This window comes from Bicyclus anynana, chromosome 9, assembly GCF_947172395.1.
Source record: "Bicyclus anynana chromosome 9, ilBicAnyn1.1, whole genome shotgun sequence".
Classification (NCBI taxonomy): Eukaryota; Metazoa; Arthropoda; class Insecta; order Lepidoptera; family Nymphalidae; genus Bicyclus; species Bicyclus anynana.
The window spans coordinates 13948950-13966741 of record NC_069091.1 but is presented as its reverse complement, the minus strand read 5'-3'; the positions used below and the strand labels follow the sequence as shown (position 1 = coordinate 13966741).

Here is a 17792-nt window from a genome sequence, read left to right as displayed (position 1 = left end):
TGAGTTATATTTTTAACTATTACATTGTCTAATAGTAGAAAATATGTTTTTTTGTCATTAAAGCTGTAGTCTGATTCAGAGGCAAACTAATGCAAGTGGCTTCAATAAAAAAATTACTTATTATTTTAGGATCACAGTACTACAAACCCTGACTTCTACGACGCAGTCGTAGTGTCCGAGGTCATAGAGCACGTTGCTCAAAAGGAACTGTTCGTAGAATGCTGTGTACGCGCCACAAAACCGGGTGGAAAACTATTCTTTACGACGCCCAGTAGAACCCTTTACGCCCAGTTTACTTTAATATTTTTAGGTGAAAACGTTTGGCGATGTTTTGCAAAGGGTGTCCATAAATACGACAGTTTGATGACACCAGACGAATTGATATTTATGTTAGAAATGAGTAAGTAATCATAACTCTGTAGAAGGAGAAAATACTCCAATTTTTAAGCTTCCGTCGCCGTCGCGTGGTAGGGTAGGGGTAAAGTAAAGATAGGGTAGGGTTAGGGTAGGGGTAGGGTAGTGGTAGAGTAAGGATAGGGAAGGGGTAGGGTAGGGGTAGTAGTAGGGTTTCACGCGGACGAATTCGTGGGCGTCCGCTAGTCTATACTAATATTATAAATGCGAAAGTAATTCTGTCTCTCTGTCTGTCTTTTACCTTTTCACGGCTCAACGGCTGAACCGATCAAGGTGAAAATTTTGTATTAAAATAAATGGGACCTTGGAGCAGAACTACTAGGCTACTTTTTATTCCTAAAATAAAAAGAAAAGGGGGTGAAATAAGGGTTGAAAGTTTGTATGGAGAGTCGTTAATTTTTAGAGTAAAACAGTTTTGTAAGAGGGTGGTGGTAGGTTCTATGTCGCAGGGGTCGAGTTGAATGGATACACAATTATACAGAAGACTTTTTATTCTTCACTTTTCAGTACAATGGTTAGGTATGAGCGAAGTAAGTAGTCCTGTCCCTATTTGAGAGTCCCAAAGTATTGGAAGCACTCAAGGCGGAAGCAGGATTCCTATATCGTACAATGTCCAGCGAGTGTCTCCAGAGGAAAGCACACACCGAAGCAATGTACAGAACGTAATACCTATCTATACTACCACACAATAACATTGATGCTCGGCAAGCTATATATACATTTTAAACGACAAACGGTAGCGCGTGGTAATTCGACTAGTAGCGCCATCTGTTGATCGATGTTTTAAACTTTCTGTGTTACAATCTCCCCCTCAGTTTTCGAAGACGTCCCGACGAGGAAACTGGATAATACATGTCGTTACTTTCTTATTTATTCTTTCGAGGACGTCCCCTCTTCCGTAGGGGTTGGACCGGGGCTGGCAGTTCTTCCCTAGATCCAATATAGGGCTTAAGTGATGATGCATGATATGTTCCAATGACTGTATCAGGATCATCAATGTTTGCTAGCTTATAGGAGGCTGGACCGACCTGTGCTACTATCATATATGGTCCATCCCTTCTTGGGGTTAATTTAGAACTATAGCCTTTAGATGCTTTGCTTATAGGGTGAATGTTGGCTAGAACTAAGTCATTGGCCTTATAACGGGGACTCTGCCGTCTTTGCTTATCAAAATACTCCTTACGAGCTTCCTCCTTCATTTCTTGTACTTCTCTGGCTTTCTTAATAGTATATGCTAAGCTTTTGAGCTTTGGCGTGATTTCAGCAATAAAGTTTTCAGATTCAACGATTTGACGGAAATCATGTTGGATATCGTCGGTCGTTCTTAACTCTCTCCCGAAGGTCAGGTAGGCAGGTGTCTTTTCTGTTGAAGTGCAGACAGACGTATTCATGGCAAAACGAATACTTGGGAGCTTCTCAGGCCAGCTACTATGATTGCCTTCAACTAAGATTCCGAGCTGCGTTTTAAGATCTCTATTACGCCTCTCCACAGGGTTTGCTTGAGGATGATATATTGGTGTGAAGGTATGCTTGATTCCTAGGCAAAAACATAACTTTTGCATAACTGCGCTCACAAATTGACTTCCGTTATCGCTTGTCAAGCGCCTTGGGAGTCCATATCTTAGAATTACCTCATTGAGTAAAGTTTCGGCGCATGCTTCTGCTGTTGCACTTTCTAAGGCAAAAAGTTCAACCCAGCGCGTAGCGTTATCTTGTACTATCAGGATCCAAGCCTTTCCATCTGGGGCAGACGGTAGTGGACCGAACAGGTCGATAGCTATGGTTTCAAATCTCTTATTAATGGCAGTTGTTTGCAGTAAGCCAGCTGGCTTTAAATTGGTAGGTTTATAGCGTTGACAAGGTAGGCAATTCTGTACGTATGCCTCGATGTACTTGCGCATGCTTTTCCAAAAGTATCTCTTTGATATCCGAGCGTAAGTCTTCTCTGCGCCATAGTGTCCAGCCGAGGGATCGTCGTGATAAGCGGCAAGTATGCTTGCCCATTCGTGCTCGGGTGCAACTAATTGTGCGTCGTCAGCATCAGAGTCAGGTGCTAAACGATAGAGTAGCCCGTTGTTAGTGAAATATCCTTTGTTACTCCAATATGCAGCATTCTCATCGGCTTCATTTTCTAGCGTTTGTAAAATACGAGTGATAAAGCTATCCTTTAATTGCTCAGCACGTATCTCGCTTTGGCTGCGTGTTGGCATATCCACAGTAACAGTGCAGATACCACATTCCATCCTAGTTTCTTCAGTGCAAGGAGGTCGTGACAGAGCATCTGCAACAACATTGGTACGACCAGGTTTGTACTGTACGTTAATGTCGTACGCTTGGAGTTGTAAAGCCCATCTGGCTAGTTTTCCAGTAGGTGACTTTAAAGACATAAGCCACTTTAGGGATTGATGATCAGTTATTACCGTAACTGGTACTCCTTCGATGTATCCTCTAAACTTTGTAACTGCCCAGACTACGGAAAGGGCCTCCCGTTCTGTGGTGGAATAATTTCTTTCTGACGAGGTCAATAGGCGACTAGCATATTCTACCGGGTGTTCGTCTACACCCTCCCCCTGGATTAAAACAGCTCCCAAAGCGTAACTACTTGCATCTGTTTTGATGATAAAGGGTTTTGTTTCATCGGCCTGTCTAAGGATCGGTGCAGTTGTTAGACGACGTTTTAATTCATCATAGGCATCTTGCTGTACTAATGACCAAGTCCATTTGGCGCCCTTCTTTGTCAGCTGGGTTAGAGGTTCAGCTATAGCTGAAAAATTGTCTATAAATCTGCGGTACCATGAGCAAGTTTGTAGAAAGGTAACCAGGTGTCGCAGATTATTCGGTGTCGGCAGATTTGCTATTGCTGCTGTTTTTTCAGGATCTACTTTCAGTCCAAGTGGTGTAATGTAGTGACCCAAATATTTAATGGTCGAACAGCAAAATTTGCATTTCTTTAGGTTGGCAGTGAGGTTAAATTCTCGCATTTTGGCAAAAATCTGTGTCAGATCTGCAAGGTGGCTGTCGAATGACGTAGAAAATACGATAAGGTCGTCCAGATATGCCAAAATTTTAACATCTGGCAGAGACACTCGAAATCTGTCAATCAGTCTTTGGAAGGTAGCGGGTGCATTTCGCAGACCGAAGGGCATGCGTTTGAAGACATAGATCCCGTATGAACAAATAAAACCCGTTTTGTCTATATCTTCCTTCTTGACCTCTATTTGCCAATAGCCTGCTTTAAGATCAAGGCTAGACATGAATGGTGTAGGCTTGGCCTCATGCAGCAAGTCGTCAATCCGTGGGATTGGGTAAGAGTCAGGCACCGTTATAGAATTAAGGCGCCGATAATCCACACAAACTCGAACTTCTCCATTTTTCTTTGGAACAAGAACCACTGGTGCCGCCCATGGGGTTATACGTGGTTCAATAACTCCGTCTAGTATCATTTTGTCGATTTCTTTGCGCAGAACTTCACGGCGTGGTGGAGATAGACGGTAAGGCGGGACCGAGATAGGGCCATGCTCTGCAGTATTAATAGCATGTTGCGCGTATTTTGCTGGCTCACTATTTGGTGTAAAAACGTCTTCAAAAGTCGAGAGCAAGTTCTTAAGTTGGTTTTGATGATCTGGGCTTAATTCAATATCAGAAGGCAAATCTATATCCACTGTATTAATACCAACGTCAGGAAACAATGCTAGTGAATTTGGAGATAACTCTACATCTTGCATTTGAATGTTTATTTGAGCATCTCGGTACATATAATTCAATCTAGGCGAATAACCATCAAACAGGGTTTTGACACGTTTAGGAGTTCCAAAATTGATCTCTCTGAGCTCATATTTCCTATTCATTTGTTCAGTTTTATGCGGAAGGCTTGCCTCGTTCTTCGGGTCCGGAACAGAAACTAAACTCTCTGTGTCGGATGACAATGTACTTGCATTGGAACTCCAGGTTACTGCATTAACCGGTGCACATATTGTCGATGGTATGGCTGCATGTCGTGATGCGAATTCTTCGTTCTTGAACTTCACGAAATCTTCCGTAAACAATTCGTGTACATCATCGGGGTTATCCACGAAGTGCCATGTGAATTGCGGCAAATTCAATACCATCATTGCTGTTGTTAGAAATCCTATGCCCAGTAGGGTTTTATTCTTTCTGGATTCAGGTAAGATCATAAAAGTTGTAGGGAACACTCTATCATAAACTTCAACATCCACACGTACCGTTAATACTTTGCAACACCTAGACACTCCATCTGCTAAGGTAAGTTCTACTTTTTCTTCTTTAAATCCATATCCTTGTTCCAAGAGGCGGCAATATAATGAGTATGAGGCAATATTTGTCTTAGCACAAGTATCAACATAGGGAAATCCTTTTATTCCTCCTATGGTTGCAGGTATTACTGGGCGTGGCTTTGTTTCGTGGCGGATGCTTAGTGAGCAAAACCCGATTTCCTCTTTCTTTATGATTGGTTTTATCGTTTTCTGACAACATGTAGGACAATTCGTGCGAACTACATTTGGTGCACCGCAGCCGTAACAAGAAAATTTCGGTTGTGACGGTGACGGGGCCTGTGTTTGCGCCTGACCGTATTTTGATGTTTGAGATTGTTCGGCTCGGGACTCAATTTTTTTTTTCTTGCGGCACTCTGAAACTGAATGTCCGGGGTTCTTGCAAAACGAACAACGAATTTTGGAATGTTGGACATATGGGGCGTTGGGATGGCTTATCTTCCTTTCGTTGTTTATTTGCTCTATCCCTTTTGCCGTCTCTATCAGCTGATTATAGGTGGTGAAGGATGTTCGCGGCGCCTTGTCACGTATATCCAGACGCAGTAAATGATAAATCATATCAATCTGCTGTCGCTCACAGTGCTTGGGCTCGGGAAGAAGCGAAAATAGCATTCTTTTCTTTGTAATGAAATTCTCCGTTGATTCTAACGTGCCTTGAGTGATACTCATCAGTTCCTGGTATAATAGATGAGGAAGTTTTAGTGGTGAGAACTTTTCTCTTAAACGTGATTCAAAATCTGCTACTGTTGCTATTTCATTCTTGACACCCTGCCACCAGATACCGGCTTCTCCGCGTAGCACCAAGGGTAAGCCTTGAATGAAGTCTTCATCAGAAATTCCTTCCAGGTTTTTGAATAGAGTAATAGCAGAGAGGAAAGACTCCACCTTTTCTGTTTCTTTCTCTCCGTCAAAGAAGGATTTGCATTTGGTCATGTTTCCGCCTTTTTGCCTAGTTAAGGCGGCAATGAGGGCTTGCTGCTGCATGTAGTTTTGATCCAGCAGTTTTTGGAATTGTTCTGTTGTTAACGCCATGCTTGATTTTCTTTTCTTGTATAATGATGTCGTAACTCGACCCGATCTTGTAACGTAGGACTTTGAGCCTGTGGTGTTAGTTTCGCTCGTGTTGGCCGCCAGATTGTAGGAGCGGAGCGGGGCTTCGCCGCTCACGTTGTGCACCAGGTGTAGTGGAGGTGAGGCGTATACTGCTTGTAGGTGACGGGCCCCACGTTGGGCGCCAGTTGTAAGAGGGTGGTGGTAGGTTCTATGTCGCAGGGGTCGAGTTGAATGGATACACAATTATACAGAAGACTTTTTATTCTTCACTTTTCAGTACAATGGTTAGGTATGAGCGAAGTAAGTAGTCCTGTCCCTATTTGAGAGTCCCAAAGTATTGGAAGCACTCAAGGCGGAAGCAGGATTCCTATATCGTACAATGTCCAGCGAGTGTCTCCAGAGGAAAGCACACACCGAAGCAATGTACAGAACGTAATACCTATCTATACTACCACACAATAACATTGATGCTCGGCAAGCTATATATACATTTTAAACGACAAACGGTAGCGCGTGGTAATTCGACTAGTAGCGCCATCTGTTGATCGATGTTTTAAACTTTCTGTGTTACAGTTTTAAAATTTGCTCATAAATCTTGAAAAAATACGCAATATAATGTAATTTAAGAATTATAAAAATTCAACAAGTCAAGTCAATATGATTGATAAACAATTTAATTTCTTAACTTTTTTTTAAGGAAATTGGTAATTTAATGTAATGTATGTGTATTGGTGCGTATGTAATTTTTTTATAATTTTCACCTCTAAGGGGATTTAAATTGGGGAAATTGTCTATAAATAATCCGATTTTTGCGTAGATTTGCGTATATTTTGAAAACGTCTAATAACAATAATGGTGTATCTTTAGATTAACTGTAAAAGTTACTTGTAAATGTTTCTTTGCCCTCATAAAACTAAATTTTTACTGTATGCAATCGATAAAAAAAAGAAATAACATTCACGACCAGGAAAGACCGAGCTAGAATAGGATAGACAGAACTAAGTTTTCTCTTCTCTATTATTTCAGATGATTGCAATGTGGAAGTTTTAAAGGGTTACAATTATTACCCATGGGGGGAGTACTGGGCTTGGACTAATCATAAACTATTCAGCTTTGCTGTGCAGGCTGTAAAGTCACATAATAACAATGAGAATGACTAATTTCAACGTTGCGTAATATGCGTATTTGAATAAAAAACGCCTTCGCTAACTGTCTTATATATTTCTATATTGTACTTCAAAACTAACATTTGTCGTAGCAAATTAAATAAATATAATTTTATTATTACTATTTTAGTTTTTGTTTATCTTACCTATTTTAATTGTTGGCGACCCCGCACTACGAGTAGATGGATCAAGCGGGTTGCAGGGATCCGCTGGATGCTGGCGGTTTGAGACCGTTATGCTTGGAGGTCCATGCAAGAGGCCTATGTCCAGCAGTGGACGTCTATCGGCTGATAATGACTGGTTTGGTGACTTGTCTTAGACGGCACTCCTTTGTTTACAACCAGCCACACACGGCCAAGCATACCGTCATGTCTGCAGCGCGATGAAAAAATATCGTAATAGCGTTATGGGTATGGTTTCGATATTTCTTTTCTTTACAGTCTTTTCTACAGACTTGATACGTATACTTGATCGTGTGGCTGGCTAGCTGGCTTAAATAGAAGTCCATAAATACTAAAATATTATAAAATAAGAGAGAAGTAACAAAACGGTACAATATGAAACGAAAACGCGTCTTAAGTTGTAAGCCTATCTTCTTTCCGAAATAATGCAAATACAAAGACATAGGTGTTATATAATATTTCAAGTATTTATGGTTCCGTACATACCTCAAAAGGAAAATAATGGAGCCCCTTATAGGATCACTTTGTTGACCGTCTGTCTGTCTGCCTGTTAATCCTTAATCGCGGAAACGTAACGAGTTGAAATTAAAACCATATACTAACAGTTTATGGAAGCTATGAAAAATTTCCAAGTTAACGTAAAAATATTACACGACCGATCATGCCACAAATAAGTATGAAAGACTAGTAATATCATCTTATACCTACTGCAAGTATGGAGAAAAATCCAAGAACTATATCATATTTGTAAAAACAGAGTCCTTATGCGCAAGTAACGAAGTATGAATTGTACGGAACCCTCGGTGGGTTAGTACAACTTGCACTTGTCCTGTTTACGAATTTAAATACACGTACACAGCTTAATTAATAATACCTATTAAGCTACACATACAAATTCTTTTTATTATTCTTGCATAAGTAGGTATTTCTGACGATTATTATTAAAGACTAGCCGAGGCTCGCAGTTTCACTCGCTTAGTTTCCGTTCCCGTGGGAATACGGAGATAATATTTAGCCTATGACACTCGCAAACAACGTGGCTTTCTATTGGTAGAAGATTTTTTGAAATTGGTTCTGTTAATTCAGAGATTACCCTCTACAACCTTACAAACACACAAACTCACGAACTTCACTTCCTTACAATTCAGATGATTGAGCTTGATAAGTGGATCTCATATACATAACTATATTTACGACTAGTGGACGACCGCGACTTCGTCCGCCTTTAGACCTTACAGTAAGAACTCGCTGTAAAAATGGAGTAGCTTCTCCCGTTTACCCAACATTTCCCTTCACTGCTCTGCTCCTATTGATCGTAGCGTGATGAAAAGTATACTTTAACCTGCCCAGGAGTATGAAGAATACCAAATTGTACCAAGTTTCGTTGAAATCCATCGAGTAGTATTAGTTTCTATATCGAACATACTGACAGACAGACAAAAATTTTACTTATTGCATTTTTGGCATCAGTATGGATTACTAATCACCTGAAGATTTTGGAAATATATTTTATGTACAGAATTGACTTCTCTACAGATTTATTATAAGTATAGATATAGATATGTCAGCCACTGACGATCAAGTAATCTCACATGCCTGCAGCGCTAACGGCTTGACGTCCGATAAAACTGATCGTGTGTTGGTCGCGATCAGCATGATGTCATGCAAATCGCGACAACCACACGATCAGTTTTATCGGTTGTCAAGCCGTGAATATCGTTCCAAACCCTCTTAAGCAAGTTCAACTAGCGCTTGATTCGTTTTCTTTTTCTTTCAGTTATACAGGCTTATCTTTTTATTTAAATTAAAATCCTTTTAATTTATAATAATTAATCTTAATTTATACATAAACAATATAAAAGGTCTCCAATCAACTGCTGATAGGTTTAAGTATTGCTTTTTAATTGGCTACATTTCATTCATTAAAAAGTAGCAAGTCGCAATTGACCGGTCATTCCTAGTAATATCTGCCTACTAGGTAAGAAAATATAACGAAATTAATGTTTTTGTGATTAATTAATGTTAAATTCCCGTGTAATTTATGTATTATTGTCATCAATACATATAAATAGAACTGAAGTGTCTGTATGTGATTCCAAAGTAACTGTATGTTTTCAAGTGCTTATAGATATATACTATACGCGATACCAAACCAAAACAAGCTTTTTAAAAAAATTTGTTTTTGTTTGTCTGGCTGAACCAGTTTTAACGGGACTTAATAATCTGCGTAGGTTTCTCCTGGACAATGCGTTTTATGACATAAATGAATTTTTAACTTTGACATTTTAATATAAATTTATTCTTTTGACAATATGATGTAAATTGATTTTTGATTCATTTATTTTTTATTTGTATTTTCTTTTTTTCAAATTAATTAATATTGTTCTTCTATTCATCATTAAAAGTAATTTCTGGAATGATATAATATTTACTGTAAATGTAACTAATATAATATTTTGCATGCCAATCGGGCGTGATACAGAACAGATTATATTTATTTGTTAAGACCTTGTAAACTGTATCAGCAAATAAAGGATTGTATCTTTGTATCTTTGATTTGGAAGATAGAGGAGGTTGTGTAGAAACATATAGGCTACTTTTTTCCCGAAAAAATACACGGTTCCCGCGGGATTTGTGATAAACTAACTTTCACGCGAACGAAGTCGCGGGCGTCCGCTAGTTTATATAAACGAAAATTTCTTCTTGCTATTTGTAGTATAATTGTGTAGAAATGCCCTTCCTTATATACTCTTATCCAGATTCAAAGAATCCAAAGTATGGAGATTTAATTTAAAAAATGTTTATTTTGTGTTTAAGCAATTTCTTACAATATGATGAAGGGGACTGCAAAACTGTTAAACAATTGCCATAGTCTCAATACAATTGTGATTCGGTGAGTAAACAAAACACAACAACTATGCCATAAACCATTATTATAATGTCTCTATTGTCATATATTTTCGTTTATATTTGAATAATAACTTTTTTATCCCCTAGTGATTATTTCATGATTTTCAGAAGTTGGTGTCCGGTTACTACCGTTTCAAATAATATAAATGTCTTAAGCAGAAGAGATGCTCACTCTACGATTGACACTAGAGACTATTTCCATGAACCTAATAATAATAAAGTACTCGATACGTTTTGGGATCCCAAAGGCACATTTAGAGTACTTCATTTGTGGAACTATTTACGGTGAAAATATTTACATTTATTTAGTTTACCATGTTGATTGTGATGAGTTGAGTTCCAAAATTCATATACAATGGGGATGATGACTAGGTTTCAATATAATAATTTTTATGATACATTCGGGTAAATAAGGTCAATGTTAACTAATTTATACATAAAAAGCAAAGATTGACTGGATATTTGCAAAATAAATTAGATTTTAAAATTTCAAAATCTATTAAAAAATTTTTATCGTAATTAGATGAAAATTCTTACAGTTTTAGCTTCCTTACATTAAATGTGACATTTTTTTAATAAATAACTGTATTAATGAGCGCACAAATAACAAAGATATTAGTAATTTTGTTTGAACGCACATACAAATCTAACGATCTTTACATTGCCTACGACGTCATTAGTTCGTGCCATTTTGTATGGGGCGTTTTTCATGGATCCGCGGCAGCGCCGCAAATCTGACCCTTTAAATCCCTGTAGCTCCGAAAGTAATGATCGCAGATACCCTGTTTCTTTCACAAAATTGCTTTGCTATTAGCAATCTCTTAATTGATATACAATTTAAAAAACTGTCATCATCCCTATTAAAGTGATTTACATTTTGTACAAATGTTTCCTTTTCATTTTCAATTTGATTTTTTTATTTTGTCTATATTTTAATAATATAAATATATATATAATAGAATGATCTTGTTACTACTAGTAATTTTCAAATAGTTATATAAAAATATTTAACAGTAATTAATATCTGCAATTATCAATATTTGTTGCATACCTAAGAATTCTCTTAATTCTCTACGTATGTGAAGTCTACCAATCCGCATTAGGCGAGAGTGGTGGATGAATATCTCTATTATTTTAACTCCTCTATTATGAGAGGAGACTTGTGCTCAACAGTGAGGCGAATATGAATTGTCAATGATGATGATTAATAATATTTCTTTTTTAACTGGTATCTTGTAGATCACCTTTATTATATTATGAAATAATTTTGTAGATTACCTTTTATAAGAGATGGTCTTGTAGATGTAGCGCCTGGTGAAAAGTTCTCTACTTGTCTGAAAGGGAAGAAAATCCTTGAAGTAGGTTGTGGCGGAGGAATCGTCGCAGAGGTAAGTGTGATAAAAATATACCTATATATGATTTTCCACTGAAAACCAGCGCTGCAGTTAGCTGCAGCTTTATGGTGGTAGACCAGCGGTAGAGGTTTTTGACGTCCTTTGTGGCACAGTGCGCGGAGGACTTACAAGATGGAGGTCCTGAGTTCGTAATTCGTAATTGTTCTGACTGGAGGTAGGCTTCGGCCGTGGCTAGTTACCACCCTACCGGCAAAGACGTACCGCCAAGCGATTTAGCGTTCCGGTACGATGCCGTGTAGAAACCGAAAGGGGGATTTTCATCCTCCTCCTAACAAGTTAGTCCGCTTCCATCTTAGACTGCATCATCACTTACCATCAGGTGAGATTGTAGTCAAGGGCTAACTTGTAAAGAATAAACAAAAAAAAGACAAGACAAGACACAGCAAATCACAGCAAAAAAAAAAACAGCTACGAAATTGCCTGAACGGGCCGTGCAAGTGTCGTACGATGACGTCACGCACATTAAACGCGATGATGATCGCCTCTCGCCTTAAAATTCCATATTTTGAGAACTAATTAACGTATCGAAATAATTCTTTAACGAGATTTTTTGATTTTCAACGGATAATACAGAAAGCTAGCATATAAAAATAGTGTACATTCTCCATTATCATTTTAGGATCTGGCTAAGTACGGGGCCGAAGTTACTGGAATAGACTCAAGCAAACAAATGCTGGACATAGCCGTAGACCATAGCACTAAAAACAGACGCTTGGCCAATAATAAACCTACTTATATTTTATCTACTGTAGAGGTAACGTATATGACATTCTAAAATAATTAATTTATGCGTCGAATTCAATATAGAACAAATAAAACAATTACAATAAAATGCGCCGTGATAGCCCAGTGGACACCCTCCGATTCCGGAGGGTGTAGGTTCGAATCTGATCCGGACATGCACCTCCAACTTTTCAGTTGTGTGCATTTTAAGAAATTAAATATCAAATGTTGAAGAAAAAACGTCATGAGTAAACCTGCACCTACCAGAGAATTTAAGAAGTCTTAATTACTAGTTTTTGTGTTAATAAAAATACACAAGTTTTTGTGTTGATTCGTGTGATTTCTTAGATATACGAGTATGATGCCATTTGATACTTTATTAAATGTTTTGTCTATTTCACAAATATAATGTTGTTATGAGAAAATGTAATTACACAATTTTATTGAGTTTTATTTTCAACTTTTACATCATATAGTAGCAGAAAATGGTGTTTTTTTTTTCATTATTAAAGTCTGTTTCTGAGGCAAACTAATTCATTTTAGGATCACAGTAGTTTATACCCTGACTTCTACGACGCAGTCGTTGTGTCCGAGGTCATAGAGCACGTTGCTCAAAAGGAACTGTTCGTGGAATGCTGTGTACGCGCCACAAAACCGGGTGGAAAACTATTCTTTACGACGCCCAGTAGAACCCGTTACGCCCAGCTTACTTTAATATTTCTAGGTGAAAACATTTGGCGATGTTTTGCAAAGGGTGCCCATAAATACGACAGTTTGATGACACCAGACGAATTGATATTTATGTTAGAAATGAGTAAGTAATCATAACTCTGTTATTTACGTGTTCACCTCGCGCCTATCTATTTTATAATCTATACTATCTTTACTAATATAACAAATGCAAAATTAAGTCTGTCTGTCTGTTACCTTTTCACGGCTAAACGGCTTGATGATTTTTTTGTATTATGATAAATGGGACCTTGGAGCAGAACTTTTTATTCCTAAAATGAAAAGAAAAGGGTAAAGAAATAGGGCTTGCATGGTTGTACGGAGAGTCGTTAATTTTTAGAGTTACAGTTTTAAAAATTTGCTCATAGATCATAAAAAATACGAAATATGATGTGATTCAAGAATTTTTAAAATTCAACAAGTCAAGTCAAGGATGGTTGATAAACAATTTAATTTCTTAACTTTTTATTTTTTAAGTAACGCACGCATTTAATGTGATGCATTTTATGTGTATTGGTGCATATGTAATTTTGTATAATTTCCACCTCTAAGGGGAGTTAAATTGGGGAAATTGTCCATGAATAATCCGATTTTTGCGTAGATTTGCGTATATTTTGAAAATGTCTTATAATAACGGTGTATCTTTTGATTAACTGTAAAAGTTACTTGTAAATGATTTTTACATTGGTTTTGTCCTTGTTTTTATCGAGAAAAGGGTACATTTCTTCCGAGACTAGGTAGGTAGATTAAATTCAGATTGCATTAACCGCAAGTTTTATACTACTTATTATCCTTAGTTTCTTTGTCCTCATAAAACAAAGAAATAACATTCACGACCAGGAAAGACCGAGCTAGAATAGAATAGACAGAATTTTTTCTTCTCTATTATTTCAGATGATTGCAATGTGGAAGTTTTAAAGGGTTACAATTATTACCCGTGGGGGGAGTACTGGGCTTGGACGAATCATAAACTTTTCAGCTTTGCTGTACAGGCTGTAAAGTCACATAATAACAATGAGAATGACTAATTTCAACGTTGCGTAATATGCGTATTTAAATAAAAAACGCCTTCGCTAACTGTCTTATATATTTCTATATTGTACTTCAAAACTAACATTTGTCGTAGCCAATTAAATAAATATAATTTTATTATTACTATTTTAGTTTTTGTTTATTTTACCTATTTTAATTATTGGTCGACCCCGCACTACGAGTAGATGGATCAAGCGGGTTGCAGGGAGCCGCTGGATGCTGGCGGCTCGAGACCGTTGTGCTTGGAGGTCCATGCAAGAGGCCTATGTCCAGCAGTGGACGTCTATCGGCTGATAATGATGATGACGATGATTAATTGTCCTATACATGCAAACCTTAAAACGGCAATAGAAATGCTCCTACCCGTAAACTTGTCATCACGTAACTGTTATAACACCTACCTCTAAAATTTAAATAAAACCGATGAAGTGTGTGTCGATGTCTGACCAAATGGTATAGGTAGTATTCCTTATAGTAGGGGAGCTAGGGTTGCTAAATTTGCAGTTACTAAAGCGTCAGGGGGACTGATTACACATGGTAGATTTAATGATAGGAAGAATAAATAGTTATAAACTTTTTTCGCTTTGAGCGGTGGAAAAAAACTGCAGACTTTAAAAACAATTTTTATTACTTTGACTTACTGAAACTGTCTGAAAATTTTAGCGATTAATTAAAAGAACTAAAATATAAGGGTTTTATTTTTAACTTTGGGATTAACCTTCCATTCCATTACATTACGCTCAAATCGAAATGCACACCTTATACTAATAAAGTAATCTACTGTATCCTTATCTGACGTGCTGGTTGAGTATTTCTGAAGTTAGTTTTTTTGGTTGCCCTAAACGTACCCACCAATATAAAGGGCTTATACTTGATGGAGGTTCTCAACAACGTGAAAGGTATAGTCCCTTATGTTTATCTGCCGCGCTCGAGTAACTGCAATAATCCCCTCTTTGGCTTCCCTACTATTAATAGCATGTCACTCACTACAGTTCGTTTCACGTAGGATGGTGCAGGTGACAGACGGGTTGTTTCATTCTTGAAAGTTTGCCGCAATTCACGATAATAGTACGTATTATGAACGTCATAGCATATACATTAAAGAGATTTGTATATTTGTGAAAAAGAATCCTGAATATTTTAGAACTCGTGGTCTATTAATATCTCATACTGAACCAAGACACAAAAATAGACTACTTGCGCCAAAAATGAGACTCGTTCTGTTTAAAAGAAATGCCTTTTGTATGGCAATTCAAATATATAATAAAGTTCCAAGTTCGATCACAGAATTGACTTTTCCTGCATTTAAACGTAAATTACATGAGTGGTTATTATTTCATTGTTTATCTCTACGAAAGATTTTTTTAATTTTAGCTGAATTACTGATAAATCAAATTACATATGTTCTTCAATGTATTATGGATAATAATTACTACTGCAAATTGACTTATTGACATTTTGACATTTATTTTATACTAGCGGACGCCCGCGACTTCGTCCGCGTGAAATTCGTTGTAAACTTTCAACTACCCCTACCCTACCCCTACCCTACCACTACCCTATCCCTACCCTACCCTACCCCTATCTTTATTTATTTTCCCCCCCCCCCCCACCCCCGCGAGTCGCGTCGAGCGCGGCAACCGTTAGGTACACAAAAATAAGCCATATAGCATGAATTAATTCACGCGCGATGGCTTAGCGTATTTCTTGTATAACTTTGGTGTTTCTTTACCGATTTTTATGATTCTTTTTTTATTGAATAGGTAATAATGTAAACTTTTTTAGTTAGGGATGAGTGATGAGTGTTATAAACATAAGAGTAGACAAATATAATTAGAAAGCTCCGAACTGCTAAGCTATCGGGAGTTACACGTGTTATTGTGAGTCAACCATAAAAAATAGACATATATATGCTGTTGTGTTTTTATAGATAATTTTAAGAAGAACATTTCCGTCATACATGATTTCTATGTAGCTTTAACCATTAAGGCTGTACACGCGACGGAAGCTTCAAAAATTGAGTAACTTCTCCCGTTTTCTCAACATTTCTCTTCACTGCTCTGCTCCTATTAATCGTAGCGTAATGAAAAGTATACTATAACCTGCCCAGGAGTATGTAGAATAATTGTACCAAGTTTCGTTAAAATCCGTCCAGTAGTTTTTGTTTCTATAAAGAACATACAGACAGACAGACAGACAGACAGACAGACAGACAGACAGACAGACAGACAGACAGACAAAAATTTTACTGATTGCATTTTTGGCATCAGTATCGATCACTAATCACCCCCTGATGGTTATTTTGGAAATATATTTCATGTACAGAATTGACCTCTCTACAGATTTATTATAAGTATAGATTTTCCTCAGTCGCTATTTTCATTCTTTATATCTAATTTTTGAATTAAATATTTTTTCTTGTGAATAATTTTTAATTAATGTGTATAATATAAGTACTATTGTAAAATATTGCTAAAAATTTGCACGCTGATTTACTCGGTAAATTGTGTTGGAAATCATACCATTATTGTAAGATCTATTTGTAACCCACAATTTGGCAAAAAAATATTATTATTATTATTATAGCTCTGTCATAGGCGACTGTCACCGTACCTACCTATGCTTTCTGAAAAACACTTTAAGAGTGCTCTCTGTTTCTTTATCAAATTAATTTTCAACGGGATTTGTACGAAACTTTTCCTTCTCAAAATACATTTTATATGCTAACCTGAATAATACGGCTATCCGGCTATCCTGTATAATAATCGTTAAAAATCCCAAAATATATTTTGGGATTTTTAACGATTGTGGTGGATCGTTTTTACACAAAAAATTATTAAAATCCCCACCCTCTACGGGCTAAACGGTTGTTTATGGATACGTGAAAACTTCACGATAGTAAGATATACAGGAAGAAAATTTTTTTAGTGCGGATATTTTTATATTTTGTACATAAACAAAATTTAATGATCACGTATTTTTTCTTTTTTTTTTAACCGACTTCCAAAAAGGAGGAGGTTCTACGTTCGGCTGTATGTATGTTTTTTTTAACTCAAAAATAACAAAATTATCGTTAGCTAAAGTTATTTACTTTTGAACAGAATTTTAGGGTCACCCTATTGTGCGTTTATTTTATTTTCGTTTGATACCTAAAGGACGTCACCAGATCACTTTTAAGCTGAATATATCTTGTTTAGTAATAATATGTACATTATTTTGTTATTTTAGAGACATAAATTAAAAAAAAAATTACATAAAATGTATCGAACTGTTTGTAGATTTATATTCTATTAATGATACAGAACCACGAAAAAAAATATCCGCACTAAAGACCGAATCACCCTGTATAATGAAATTATATAACAACAGCTAATTAGCAATTGCTTTTTTAAGAGTAATAGTCGACCAACATAAAAAACGTAGTTGGAAATCGAAAATTGCGTACTAATTCCATCGTCAATTCAAAAGATAAAGCCAGTAAGAAGAGTCTGCTAAAACTAAAAAGATGAAATTTGGTATAGGTATGTAGTATATTATTTCCTTCTATAAAATGAATATAAGAATGTCTGAAAAAATATTTTTTCTACCCAACTGCGTCAGACAGAGGGTATTGTTTTTCGAGCGTATGTATCTGTGTTTGTGTGTATGTTTGTATGTGTGTATGTATGTCCATTTCTTTGGCACGCCCTACAGCATAAACGGCTGGACGGATTTTGACATATGAGGTGTCATTTGTCATTTGACATTGAGTTCGTTAGAATTGTGGTAGTGACATTGGCTGTATAAATAACTGTTTTAACACAAATTATCAAAAAAAGCGAACCAATTATATTGGGACCATCGAAGTAAAATTTATCAACTAGAAAGTATTCAAGT

General features: G+C 36.9%; 2 protein-coding genes across 3 annotated transcripts in view; one reads left to right on the top strand and one right to left on the bottom strand.

Moving 5' to 3' along the window:
- LOC112048979 (ubiquinone biosynthesis O-methyltransferase-like) overlaps positions 1–17792 on the top strand; it is a 51667-nt gene that overhangs the window by 9613 nt on the left and 24262 nt on the right. The window contains exons 1-5 of one of the 2 annotated variants that reach the window (XR_008251102.1): positions 10162–10302; positions 11291–11405; positions 12052–12186; positions 12699–12969; positions 13779–14498. Coding sequence is in view for 1 of the 2 variants with exons in the window: in XM_052883722.1 (XP_052739682.1) it covers positions 9939–10000; positions 10126–10302 (239 nt within the window). In the remaining variant the exon portion in view is untranslated. Of the gene's footprint in view, positions 1–129; positions 401–6785; positions 10001–10125; positions 10303–11290; positions 11406–12051; positions 12187–12698; positions 12970–13778; positions 14499–17792 lie in introns of those variants that run through there. The other variant, XM_052883722.1, reaches the window with a different exon arrangement.
- On the bottom strand, positions 1281–5991 carry LOC128198386 (uncharacterized). The gene is made up of 2 exons (XM_052883621.1): positions 3882–5991; positions 1281–2207 (listed from the first exon to the last, which is right to left on the bottom strand). The coding sequence occupies exons 1-2, from the start codon at positions 5736–5738 to the stop codon at positions 1281–1283; spliced, it is 2784 nt and encodes a 927-aa protein (XP_052739581.1). The 5' UTR covers positions 5739–5991.